The sequence below is a fragment of the Tauraco erythrolophus genome, chromosome 11 (genome assembly GCF_009769465.1).
Source record: "Tauraco erythrolophus isolate bTauEry1 chromosome 11, bTauEry1.pri, whole genome shotgun sequence".
In the NCBI taxonomy this organism is placed as follows: domain Eukaryota; kingdom Metazoa; phylum Chordata; class Aves; order Musophagiformes; family Musophagidae; genus Tauraco; species Tauraco erythrolophus.
Window position 1 is genome coordinate 27,332,952 of NC_141475.1, and position 13,635 is coordinate 27,346,586.

Below are 13,635 nucleotides of genomic sequence, written 5' to 3' on the forward strand. Positions count from 1 at the left end.
AAAATGGAAGTGATCTGCCCCCCAAAAGCACTGTAGGCAGCCTCTTGGTCTAGGAGATGTAGTCTAGGAGATACAAGGAAGATGGAAGCAAAGGAAATGGACTGCTTTGGGAGAAGGAGAGGGAAAAAGATACAGTGGGGAAGGTCCTGATGGTTGGAGGACACAGAAGAAGAGGGGCTGGGGGAAAGTGAAGGCTGGGTGGGTGATGGGGCAAGTAGAGAAAATTTTCTGCGTAAAAATCTGCTAATACAAACAAGCCTTTTAATGCACAGGTTTACAGTTTCACTGCACTGGTTGCTAGCTAAGACGTTGCATTCATGGGGTGTTGAGAGTTGAGGAGCAACTGGGGAACAGATGCAAGGAGGTCTGGACAGGAAGCCAAGGGATGGGAAGAGAAACACTGGGAGAGGAGCCAGCACACGATGAAGGAGGGGAAACAAAGACAGTCAGCTCCACCATCAAGAGCACTGGACAGGCACTTGGAGTGCCAACTCAATCAGACAGTCCACCACGCTTAGGGAGAGCCTGCAGTTGTTGTTTTCCCAAAGAAGAAGGGGCAAAAATGTACCTTACAGCATCTCCAGACGGCGAGGCGTAAGGTAGTCTGGCAGGATGCTCCATGTGCAACGTAATGTGGGAATGCTGAACTGGCAGTACCATTGACCTACAGGAAGGAAGATGGAGAAATATGATCCGTCAAGGTGTGCATCCACTGGACAAAAATTGTACACATCAGTAACCAAAGCAGAGCTGTTACAAAACAAATCAGGGATCCTTTTTACTGGTCATTTGCCTTCCCTTCAGTAGATACCTACATACCACCAGAATACACTGTACAGGCTCCAGAGGCAGTAAAACATTGAATATTGTAATATATTTGGCCTGTACCAGTGGCCCATCATTATTTTAATCACAGGCTGCAAATTTCCCAGTGCTACCTTAGCATTTGTTGCCTTGAGGGATGGAAAATTTCTGTTGCCCAGAACTCTCACTGCAAACACAAGACTGGAGGGATGTGACATGTCCAAGCATCTCCTCCCTGGAATTTTAGGCAACAGAAGGGTAGAACAAAACGATACATTGGAAGGTTTGCCAGCAGGGCTAAAATCTCTTGTATTCCCTTTGACTGTGAGCTGACCTGGTAAGCATATGTGTCCTCAAACTCAACTCCCAAAAGAAAGGAGTCCCTCTGTGAAGCCTCATACAGTCTCTTATCACTCTCTGTATTTTCTCTACGTAGATGTTTTTAGCCTGAATTTAAAGATTATTTAAAACACTGAAAAACAGAAAACAGTGGAAGGCAAAAAACATGTCGTAGTTAATACTTGCTCAGCCATTCTTCCTTCTGTGTGGAGACAGGAACAATGAATGCATAAAGGTATTACCTGAGAGGAAAATCTTTCCTAGGCTTGTAACTTCCATTAAACACTTTTTTAATCTGTAATGTATCTTATTTCTTTGGAATGAGCTGAAAAAGCTTCTTACGCTATTTGAGATTACTTTTTTCCCTCCCTTTCATAGCTTGTCTTTTCTTTATTCCTAACAATTGCAGAATAATAAAAATTATTATCAGAAGTAAGCAGAGGAGTTTTCACAGAGCAGTTCTTTTAATCTCGTCTTTATTCCAGAGCATACGAGTCTCCCATTCACATTCACAGAAGCTGGCCCAAACCCTTCCCTTTTAAATGCACGCCTCCCTGACTTCCACGTGAACCCCATCCCTTCGTAAGCTAACGCAGTTTTCATTCCCAGTGCAGAATGAATAGCAAAACACACTCATAATCAGAACACAGGAATTGAGAGTGCCCAACTGACACAGCTTCAGCAACCACAAGCAGCAGTTGCTAGAGCTAAAGGTTGTTTTCCTCTGCCCCAGGGCAGCAGAGGCTGGCGATGGCACCGATGCGTTATTTCTGTTTGAACTTTTATTTTATGCAACGATTACATGTGGTGTGGAACTTGAAATGATGGTCACCGCAGCACTTTTTTAGTTCCAGGTCTTTTTTTCCACTGCAGCTGTAATCCAGACTCCTCTGTCGTTACAGGTCGTCTTCTCAAAACCACTGAAAGCTGAAGATGGATATTAAGCGTGTGAAGGACTATATCCACTGGCTGTACTACCAGTACCTACTGATCACCTGCAGCTACGTGCTGGAGCCCTGGGAGCAGTCCATGTTCCACACCATCACCGTGACTGTTTTCGCTATGGTGGTGTACACGGCTTACGTCTTCGTCCCCATCCACGTCCGCCTGGCTTTCGAGTTCTTCTCCCAGATATTTGGAGGCCAGCCCGAGAGCGCGGTTTCCATCGTGAACTGAACTTGCCCGAGTAGTGATTAGCAGCTCTTTGCAACTTGTGACGTGCAATGTCTTCTTCAATTCTGTGTATTCATTCTGAAGCAGTTTTGCAGTTACCAAAACAGCATTTTCTCTTACAAAACATGGCTTGCTTAATTACCAGAGCTGAAAACAGAGAGTTGTAGAACACTGGAACAGGTTGCCCAGAGAGGTGGTGGATGCTCCATCCCTGGAGACGTTCAAGGCCAGGTTGGACGAGGCCCTGAGCAACCTGATCTAGTTGGAGATATCCCTGTTCCTGCAGGGGGGTTGGACTAGATGACCTTTGAAGGTCCCTTCCAGCCCTAACCATTCTATGATTCTATGATTCTAAAACCAGAATAATGCACTGACTACTGGCTGCACAGTCCCCGTTAAATGAACCACGGGCCAGCTTTTGCTGTGTGATAATGAAACACATCACCTGCAATGCCACGTTAACCTAATATTCCACCAGCTCCCACTTTCAGCACCCGAATTTAAGCACACTGGCATGTATGAAACAGCAAAGGCTGTTTCTGATGGCTGCGAGGAGGGGTACTACGCTCATTGTACACAAAAAAGTTCTGCCAAGAGTGCAGTGGCAAAATATACCATGCCTTCTTTGGCCCAGGTTAGAGAATTTGGGAGATGAGTATAAAACAGCATGATTTGAGTACTACTATCTGGCTGGTTATTGACTTGTGGTTTTTAATAGATGGGAGAGGAAATTAAAAGAGAAAGTAACAGCCGTACAAACATCAACTTTTTGCATCTAAGTTGCTGCATCTGAGTTTAGATGGTCTAAGATAGTAAAAAAGCCATACTGAAGGCAATCTTGCAGTTTACTGAAAAAGGCAGAAAGAAACAGAACTGGCTCTGTCTCAGTGTGCTCCTGCCCTTGGTACAAACCCAGACATCTTTTCTTCCTGCTCCCATTCACCGCGGCAAGCAAAGTGCCTGTCTGCACCAGAGGAAGATGATCCAGGAAAGAGAGTGGAAGTAATATTTTACTAACGACAGAGAAGTCTGAGTGCTTCAAGAGATCTCCTTTCTAAAGAAGAAATGAGATTTATTATCATTGCCTGGGGCGAGTTTCTTGAACAATGGAAGGTTGGTTTGGTTTTCACTCTGCACCTAAATCAAAAGTCAACGCCAAATCATAAGTTATCGCTCTACAGCGCATGTATCTAACAGCTGATGCTACTGTTACTGGAAGTGAGAGGTGCAAAATGTAAATAGCTTTCGAATGACGTTTGTACAGTTACAGGATCAAAAAAACCCTCTTAACTTCTTTATCAAGCTGCAGTGGGGTCCCACGTGCTTAAAACAGCAAAATTTGTTTGGAAACTCAGCCCTATGTTTTGAAGGTTGAACAGATCTGAACATGCGTGTGCAGTTTTTTCAGAAACAAAAAATAAAATTTTATTCTTCAGAAACAACATCTCGGTGCATGACTCGGCTCTTGCTGGATTTTCTAGTTGTTCCTAAATTCCCTGGATGTGTGTGGGCCAGGCTGACACCACGGCAGACTAATCTGTTGCGAATGTTTTGGGGCAAGGTTTCAGAGCTCCTTAAATGGACCCATGTGTGGACTGCAATGTTCATCCTCATTAGTGCTCCAGCCCGAGACCTCTCCTGTCTCTGGTGGTGCGAGAGTTAAAAAAAATAAGAAAAAAAAAACCCACAAAAATCACCAGAAACTTCATGGAAGGTCTTGCTCTGCAGACCTGTTCACAAGGTCCTGAAGGCAACTCTTGGAGATGCACAGGTCTCCTGCTTGTGAGGAGCCACGTTCATCGTCTCACAGTTGCTGTGTTCAGGTTGTGGCTCACACCGGAGCCACACTTGTTCGTATCACCAGTACAAGCAGATCATGGATGTGCCTGAATTCCCTTGCGGCCAGCCACTGGTGTGCTTCAAATTAAGGCTCTGGGGTGATCTTATTGCAGCCTTCCAGTACTTAAAGGGGGCCTACAGGAAAGCTGGAGAGGGACTTTTTGCAAGGGCGTGTAGTGATAGGACAAGGGGAAATGGATTTAAACTGAAAGAGGGGAGATTTAGATTAGATCTAAGGAAGAAATTCTTCCCTCTGAGGGTGGTGAGGCACTGCCACAGGTTGCCCAGAGAAGTTGTGGCTGCCCCATCCCTGGAAGTGTTCAAGGCCAGGCTGGATGAGGCTTTGAGCAACCTGGTGTAGTGGAGGGTGTCCCTGCCCATGGCAGGGGGGTTGGAACTGGGTGATCTTTGAGGTCCCTTCCAACCCAAACCAGTCTATGATTCTATGAAATTAAGGCAACAAATACCTGTGTGTGCTGGTGGCACAACTATTGAGTGGTTTAGGCTCAAATGGGAGCCAAAGGCTTAGCTGTTGTATCAGTTCAATCACCATTGCTAACCTGCAAATATGAGCTGCCAAGCTGTAATCGTGCTTACAGTAACAAACAGAGCACTGGAGGAGATGAAAAATGTCAAGGAGCTGTGAAAATGTCTATGAAAGCAGTCTATAAGAGAGAATAAAAGTAACAACCCAAATGTTGGAGGTGAAAACATGAAAATATTTACCTACCAAGTTGGTGCTTGAACCAAAAATGCTTCCCAATATCCTATCCTCAAAAGATTCTGCTTTTTAACTAGATAATGTGATGATGTAAATGCCACAGCAGCTCTTCATCAATCCTGTTTCAAATAACATCTTATTTTTTAATTTCTCAAACAGGTTATTTGTTCCCAATGGCATCACACACAAATGATCTGCTTTTAGGAGTATGAGGAAAAACACTTTCTTATAGGTACGCAAAGGCTGGGTCTCGTATCTCAAGGAGCACACGCCCCGATTTAATATTGCTATTTAAACATTTAACTTAAAGCAAACAGAAAAAGCAAACGGCTTTGTTCAGGAAGAGGGAATTTCCACCGACCTCTCATGGTGGGACTCCAGTAAAGCACTTCTCTTCCTTATTATTCCTGTTATCTCTGTTTAGCTTTGCGGAAGGTGCTTGGAAGATGGAGGAAAACAGCAGCAGTTTCTCTTCGAGAGGCTCCCTGCACCTTACTTAAGTGGAAAAACTTTTTTGTGTGTGTGTTCTTTAGCTTCTTTACTAAATTTTTAAGTTTTTGGGCAAGAGATATTCACCAGGAAGGAAGGAGACAGCTGAAAATAACCTCTCTCTGCTAAAAAGCCTTTTGAGATTTTTCCAACGCTTTTCACTTCTCCTTTCTACTAGAAAAGCGGAAATAACTCTAGCTACTTAACACTCAAAATTAGTGGGTTGCAGCAGGAGATTTCAAAGCATTTTTGGCATACAGCAGTGAACAGAAGCATTGTTTTCCCTGGCTGAAAGAGAGAGGAGGTGGGATACCACTTTCAACAGCTTAAGACCACACTACAGCTTAGAATCTTAAAATCATAGAATGGTTTGGGTTGGAAGGGACCTCAAAGATCATCCAGTTCCAACCCCCCTGCCATGGGCAGGGACACCTTCCACTACACCGGGTTGCTCAAAGCCCCATCCAGCCTGGCCTTGAACACTTCCAGGGATGGGGCATCCACAACTTCTCTGGGCAACCTGTTCCAGTGCCTCATCACCTTCAATGTAAAAAATTTCTTCCTTATATCCAATCTAAATCTCCCCTCTTTCAGTTTAAACCCATTGCCTCTTGTCCTGTCCCTACATGCCCTTGTAAAAAGTCCCTCTCCAGCTTTCCTGTAGCCCCTTTAGGTACTGGATGGCTGCAATAAGATCACCCCGGAGCCTTCTCTTCTCCAGGCTGAACAGCCCCAACTCTCTCAGCCTGTCTCCATAGCAGAGGTGCTCCAGCCCTTGGATTATCTCCATGGCCTCCTCTCGACCCGCTCCAACAGCTCCATGTCCTTGTTGTGTTGGGGACCCCAGAGCTGAACGCAGTATTTCAGGTGGGGTCTCCCGAGAGCAGAGCAGAGGGGCAGAATCCCCTCCCTCGCCCTGCTGCCCACGCTGCTTTGGGTGCAGCCCAGGACACGGTTGGCTTTCTGGGCTGCCAGCGCACGGTGCCAGCTCGTGTTGAGCTTCTCATGTTGAGCTTGGGAAACTCTGCTCCAGTTTTGAAATCCTTTTCGCTGTGGATGAAGCCGTTCATACAGGATGGAAAGAGGTTTTTGTCAGATCACATCTGCACATTAAGGCGGAAGCAATACTTGCTGTAACAGCAACACGCCGCAGGAGGAGGGTCGCATTTCGGAGAGCTGCCAGTAACACCAGCAGGCAACTTGGTACGTGCAGCATATGGGCAACAACCCTGTTGTGAAGAGCGTAGTGTCGGGTTCTTCATAAAACACCTTGGCAGGGCACCCTTTTCTCCTGCTTCATTATTACTCCATGTTAATTGTAGTTAATTGCTCCGTCATTACCCTATGCTAATTGTAGTTCAGGCTGAGCACAGCAGCTGGAAGTTTTTACACCACAAAAAGCAAATGAAAGGACTATGTTAAGAGTAAACAGAACCAATAATCCAATAGTGCTAAAGGAAACAAAAGGAGAAAGGGAAATGAACCAGTTCCAGACGCTTTCACCCTGAAAGTATAAATGCAGCGTTAAATTAAACGGTGAGAAATTTCTGGGCTCAGCTGGCTGGCACCATACGTCCCTTGTTTAAAATTAATTTTCTTAATTTCATTCAATCAAAGCTAGCATTTATCCTGCCGTAAAGGTTTCCTGGACAATTTCATGGATCACCTCCCAAATCCATTACCGAGGGCGACTACATGTGCACACATTCAAACCATGAACCTCCAGAACCTTCTTCCTGAAGCCCCTCCAGGCAGCCTTTACCCAAGAGTATTAAAAAAAAACCTTCCCAGGGACCTTTTCCTTAGCAGTGGTCTCATACAGTAAACATAGGGATATCATCATCGCCTCCAGTGACTGCACATCCAGCAGGCTTATCTCTAAATTTGGTGCACTCCTTTCATCACAGGAATTCAAACGCAGAGTTTGAAAGAGGGTGGCAGCAGTTTATAGCTCAGAGGGTGGTCAGTGGGATACAGACATCTCGGATGATCAGCTGCCAGCTAAACTCAGCTTAGGTGAGCAGTGACTAAACGTAGTGCTAACTTTTTTCAAGTGTGATATTCCTCCTGTTCATACCCCCAGACAGCCTCCTGCCTGACTGCTTACTCAACAGAAGAAAGAGAAACATCTATTTCCATCCTTTCTCTTTTTTTTTTTTTTCCTAGAAAAGACTGGAAAACAAACAAAACAAAACAAAACAAAACTTTCTAGAAAAGACTGACAAAATAGTCCAAGGTGGTTGGTGGGGAAGCGCTGCCATTCCCTGCCCTACACATCTGGAGGGCATCTGGATTCAAACCACTCACTTGGAGAGACAGCCCATCATCTGAGTGTCTGATTTCATCTACATGGAACTCCCTGAAAAATGAGACCCCACGTTCTGAAGTTCTGAAATCTTAAGCATGGTCAAGTATAAATTTTTTTTTCTGAGGTTTTATTATTGCTGTTATTTGGCCTTAATTTAAGATTCTTGCTTCGGACGCAAATTCAGTGAAAGAAGTTATTTTTTTCATTTACAATGATTCATACAGTTATGGCTAAAGGTAAAAAGGCCCTAAAGTTTTTATCAAGTGAAAAATGTCATTAACGTATTTTAAATATTATAAAGGCCCTATTTGAGATAAACCTTCCAAAACAGCAAACAGACATCATCAATCAACAGCATGCAAAAACTCTGAGGTGTAAGAAACGTGCTTCCACAGAGATACCTCTTTGAAACTTGCCTGCAAATAAAAATGGAATGCAAAGGGAAAACTCTCTAATCTCCATGGTAGGAAGTTTCTGCTGCACTACTGCCAAGGACAGATGTTGTCCTGGTCTTCTTGATCACGCAGAATTAGCCCAGCCCAGCATGCACACACTTCATGTCGAGGAGAACTGTGAATACAATATGTTGCGTCCGTCCCCCTCCCTCCACCTCTTTCCAAGGCAATGTTCCATTTCTGGAGTTTAATTTCCCTGATTACTTGGGAGCTAGCAAAAAAAAACCCCTCTGTTTAAGCCATGGTAAAAGAAGGTCAGCAGGAGCGTAGGAAGCACAAACCACACTTGTGCGGCACCGGAACGTGTTTGCCGAAATCGGGCTGATTCTGGCAGATGGATTACTGCGCCCTGGGGCAGAGACGTGGAGAGGGGGCAGCGTGCCAGCTCCAGCAGTTGAAAATTAAAGCAGAAAAGGCTAATTTTATAGCAGCTTTCCAGTACCTAAAGGGGGCCTACAGGAAAGCTGGAGAGGGATACTCTCTTTACAAGGGTGTGTAGTGATAGGACAAGGGGCAATGGATTTAAACTGAAAGAGGGCAGATTTAGGTTAGATATAAGAAAGAAATTCTTTACATTGAGGGTGGTGAGGTACTGGAACAGGTTGCCCAGAGAAGCTGTGGCTGCCCCATCCCTGGCAGTGTTCAAGGCCAGGCTGGATGAGGCTTTGGACAACCTGGTGTAGTGGAGGATTTCCCTGCCCATGGCAGGGGGGTTGGAACTAGATGATCTTTGAGGTCCCTTCCAACCCAAACCATTCTATGATTCTAATTTTCAAACTAAGTATTACTGAACTTGTAAGAACTTTCTCACAATCACACAAAACGATCAACATCCAGTGTTGCATCAAAAGCAGTGCTGCCCTCAGTGTGCAAGCCAGCCCTTGCCCAAGTCATTTTAATTATTTACTCCTAACACACCAAATCACAGCTGTATCAGGCAAGTTAGTGATATCCTACCACAAACTGCTGTTCGCATGGAGCCCGTTTCTCCCTGTTTGCCAACTCCAGATACCTTCCTAGCCAAGATAAGATAACAATTCATTTACCTGGACTCCTTGTGCACACGTAGGTACTGACAACTGCAGAATTTAGTGATAACCCATGACGAAGATAGCTGCTCCTCACCTTTCTGGAGTATTGGTTACCTTCTTCAGGGACGAGAGAGCATGTAGCAATGGGCTCTAGGACAGCAGGAGACACCAGCTTCTTGTTCCTCCCTGCCCCACAGCAGTTGCCAGTGTCCCCCTGCCCCAGAGCTGAGGCTGCACCTGAGTCACCCTCTTTGGAAAGTGACTTTTGCTGCTGTTGCCCCAATGGGATTCAGGGTTGGCTGGGCAGTGAGTGACCATTGTTGCATGCTCTTTCTGCTTTGAAGAAGTTTCTGCTGCAGACATCGATCCCCAGAGGAGGAAAACAGAGCCCCAGGACCAGCACCCAGCACGCCGCATGAAAAAGGATGCACCACTTCATCCTACCATCTCGTCGAGATTCCTACATCCTCTCCTACTAAACTTCCAAAACCAGATGGGTTCCTCATTATTTCCAGAAAGATACTGGGATGGTCTGTCAGATGAAGGGGATACAAAACCAAATCTCTCTCTTTTGCCAGCAAAATTACATGGGGTTTCTTAGCTTGCACTAAGCTCTCCAGATACCTGGAGAATTTTCCTGCCTCATTTGGATCGTATTGGCACTTCTCTCCAAGCCAAGCCTGATGAGAAACTGAAAAACTGGGGAGTCAGTAGAGAAGCTAGACTCCTAAAGTACAGATCATTCACTCCTACAGCCACAGCAAACTTAACCCAGCGTGCGGTCCTGCTGCAAACTTGTTGCAGTCAAGCGAATCAAGGGAGTTGAAATTACCAGGATGTCTGGGAAAATAAACTACCTTAAATCTTAGGAAACTGAAGATTCAGTGTAATACCAGCAGCAAGAGCCGGAATGAAACAGGCTCCTCTTTACTCTCTCTCCTCACACACAGGAAGGAAAACTCAGCCTAAACTAAATGAAGACACCTTGATTCAAAGCTTGATCCATTTTCTCCTTAATATCTTTATTCCTTAGAGTAAGCAATATTTTGCCTGAATTTGAGGAGCCCAAGTTATGAAAACACCTCTGGGCATCTTGTATGGCAACTCCCCAGCCGTAAGGTTATGATTCACAGGTGGAGGTAAGAATTAACTCTGAGAGTTCACACTTGTCACCATTGGTGTCTGCTCCACCCCTATTTCAGAGGCTGCTTTCAGTAGTTGCTACATCAGGACAGCTAAGAGCTGATAAACTCTGCTGATTCTGGTGTTTGGGTACAGTCAGCCCCAAAGTGGGGCTGTCCTCGAGCTGCTACCAGGATAACTGAGGCCTCCTCTACATTGGGAGAAGAAGCTCCAAGCTAGAAACAGGCTGTAGAAATTGTTTCACACGGCCTAAGATAAGCTACAGCCCCCTCGATTACCAAGAGCTAGGTTTAGTCTGGGCTTAAAAGAGAAATTAAAAAGATGCATGCATAGCATTTGCATCAAAATTTGTATCCTACTGCTGAGACACGCTCAGGCAAGAGAAAATAGCCAAGAACCAGGACAAAGAGGAGAGAGGAAATGTCTACAAGATGGAAAACAGGGTAAATCTGGCAAATCTGTAGGAAAAGATTCTGCTTTGCTCACAGTGACTGAGCAAAAAGGGAGGAGGGGAGGAAACAAAGGGAAATTGTGCCAGTGTCAGCAACAGACGTACTGTCAGCCAGGGTGCTGTTTCAGTGATTTTTTTCTGACAGCTCCTATCTTTGCTTCATAATCATGGAGTAGATCAGGAATATCTCATTATTTCAAGGTCATATTCAAGGATGAGTTACATGCCATGAATCTTTATGAGCTTTGGATATGTAAAAAAAAAAAAATGAACAGGAAGAGGAAATGCAGGTAAAATGTACATCAAGGAGTATTTCAAACAAAACTACTGAGGAATAAAAGAAGAAAGCACCCTGGCATCGGAGAGGGCTGCGATGGGATTGCAGCAATGTAATTAAAAGACGGGGTAACACGGCACAGCAAAGGGCCTCACCCATCAGGTTGGCAGAGGAAAGAGCTTCTATCAGTTCTTTGCATTCTCCACAGCCTCAAATTGCACAACGAGAGAAGCCTGGTAGCTCATGTACACTAATTACCTGCCAAAGGCACAGAGATTGAGTGATTTATGAAGTAACAGCTGGAAAAAGGATGGTGCAAACCGAACAGACGCATCCAACTCCATACATCCCGGTGCCTTGCCCAGGGGAAGTACAGGACACACCAGATGCTTCACTCAAGGTGAGTAATACCCACATCCCCTGAAGCCCTCTCCACATCACAGGTGACTACTTTTGACTTCCCTTTCCAACATCTCCCCTCACATGAGAATAAAAGGCACAACTTGATGAAATCAAGTAGAACTCGACCGCTATCGAGGTGCACGGACCTACACCCAGCGCTGCGTCCAGCTGTACGTGCTGTCTCACATTTGGTGTGGAGAAACATCAAGAAATGTGAAGAGCTTCCTGTATTAAAGCCTTTCACATCTGGCTAGATGTGACCCATCTGCTATCCAATAATCTTGAGTATTTTGGTATCCAGAAGCTCTTCCTTATCACAGATATATTTTGGTGGCACCAAAACATCTCAGAGGCCCTCAATCAATAGTAGCTTTTTATTCAGAATTACTGTGCCCTCTAAAACCAACTCCTCCATCCAAACCTTGTAACAAGAACACAGGGCTTTGGCACTGAAATAAGCATCTCGTTGCAGCAGCCCTGGCTACGTGGCCTGGTTTTCCCCAAGAAATCTCCAATAACAAAACCAGCATCTCTGCGGTCGTCTTCTCTATAAATGCATATACTCCTAAATAAATCATGAGCTGTGAGCATTCATACCAGCTTTGGAAGTTTCCACTCCCAAAGAGCAGTCCAGAGTCAGTGCCTTTACATTAAAAGTCTATCATACATACTCTAAGTCCCAGTTTTGCAATTTTATAGCTGAGCAATACCTGCACAGCCATCCTTTAATAGCGCCGCGTCAGATCCCCACGTGGTGCGTGTGCCAGCCAGGTGGGAGCGGTGGAAAGAAAAATCCAGCCCACTGAAATTGCAACACCTCTTCCTGAGAATTTATCTTGATGAATAATTATAAAATGCATATACCATCATGAAGGACTGGGGAAAAAAAAAAAAAAAGAAGAGCTGACAGCCATTATATTTATCCAACCTGCTACTTCAGCAGTGTCCTAGGTTACCATTGGTAAGAATTTTAATGTTGGAATTCCAACATTACTCTTCCTTCTCCCCTATAAACTGTCAATCTTTGGCTCTTTCATCCATGTCAGAACACATAACTTCTGCCTCCACCATATTTCTCCCTCTGTTTCTCCCCTCAAAAGCAGCGATGGAAGGAGGAGGAGTGGTGCATATCCCAGCCAAAGGACAAGGGTTACAGGTTTGTTTCTAGAGCAAGTTCATTGAGCTGTTTTTTGGCTTTTTTCTCTGTTCCGTTTTGTCATCAGCCAGCTAGAGTAAAGCAAGCCCAGGAAACGTCAACATCATCCACAATTTCTATGTACAGTTTTTTAACAGAAACAATGTGCAAAATATTTTTATCGGCATATTGCTATTCTCATATTCTCTTGCAAGAGAACTCAAAGTGCCAGTATCTGAAAATATAAAGTCTCCAAAAATATATTCACTTTACTGATGCCAACATCCAGACTTCACACTGGCATGGACCCTCTCCTGGCAGCTCCACTCCTCCCAGTGCAACCCACCCTCTCACCAGGATTCCTTTAGCCGGCTAATGGGACGAGACGTTTTTAGCTGAGACACAGAAGATTACAAAAGGCAAGTGGAAAGCAAACAGCTACTGTACAATAGTCTCTAAGATTCCTATCATGTTCTGATGAGCAAATATTTACCTTTTTAAAACAATTATTTTTTAGTCTGTGGTTCAGGTCTAGTGCATCTCGGTACAGGTAACAAACATACCAGTACTACAGCAAGATTTCCCAGCTCCTGTGCACACTTTTGTTTAAAATTAAATCTTTCCCATGGCTGTTCCCCAACCCAGGTATAGAAGGCTGTACTGACTGGCAAGACCCATCACAATCTTTACACTAAAAAAGAAAAATTGTAATAAAAGCAATTGCTAAGTTGAATGGATCTGTGGGAACTGGCTGTACTTTCTGCGCAGGTTCTCATGGATAGGCAGGCAGGTACCGGTGCCACACTAAAACCACCACCCCTTTTTAAAAGAGGAAAACAAAGAGGAAAACTTTGCAGTCTCACAACAGTGAAATATTATAAAGCAATGGAGAATTAATCACTAGAGTTTCTCCGACAATATAGCACGTTGATGAAACAGTAAAGGCTGAGCTGCTGAAGTTGTCCTGATGATAAAGTAAAAGCTTTGGTTTCTGTGGTTATCAAGAAACAATAAGCTGTGGTGCTTGATAAACATGAAATGGGTGACAGGAGCTGGGGAAGAACAGAA

The 13,635-nt window shown here is 44.5% G+C and overlaps 1 protein-coding gene across 1 annotated transcript; it reads left to right on the forward strand.

Moving 5' to 3' along the window:
* Nucleotides 1-2,076: 2,076 nt before the first annotated feature.
* LOC104373705 (serine palmitoyltransferase small subunit B-like) lies at nucleotides 2,077-2,319 on the forward strand. The gene has a single exon (XM_009979664.1). It carries the CDS (start codon nucleotides 2,077-2,079, stop codon nucleotides 2,317-2,319), a length of 243 nt encoding a protein of 80 aa, XP_009977966.1.
* Nucleotides 2,320-13,635: the final 11,316 nt, after the last annotated feature.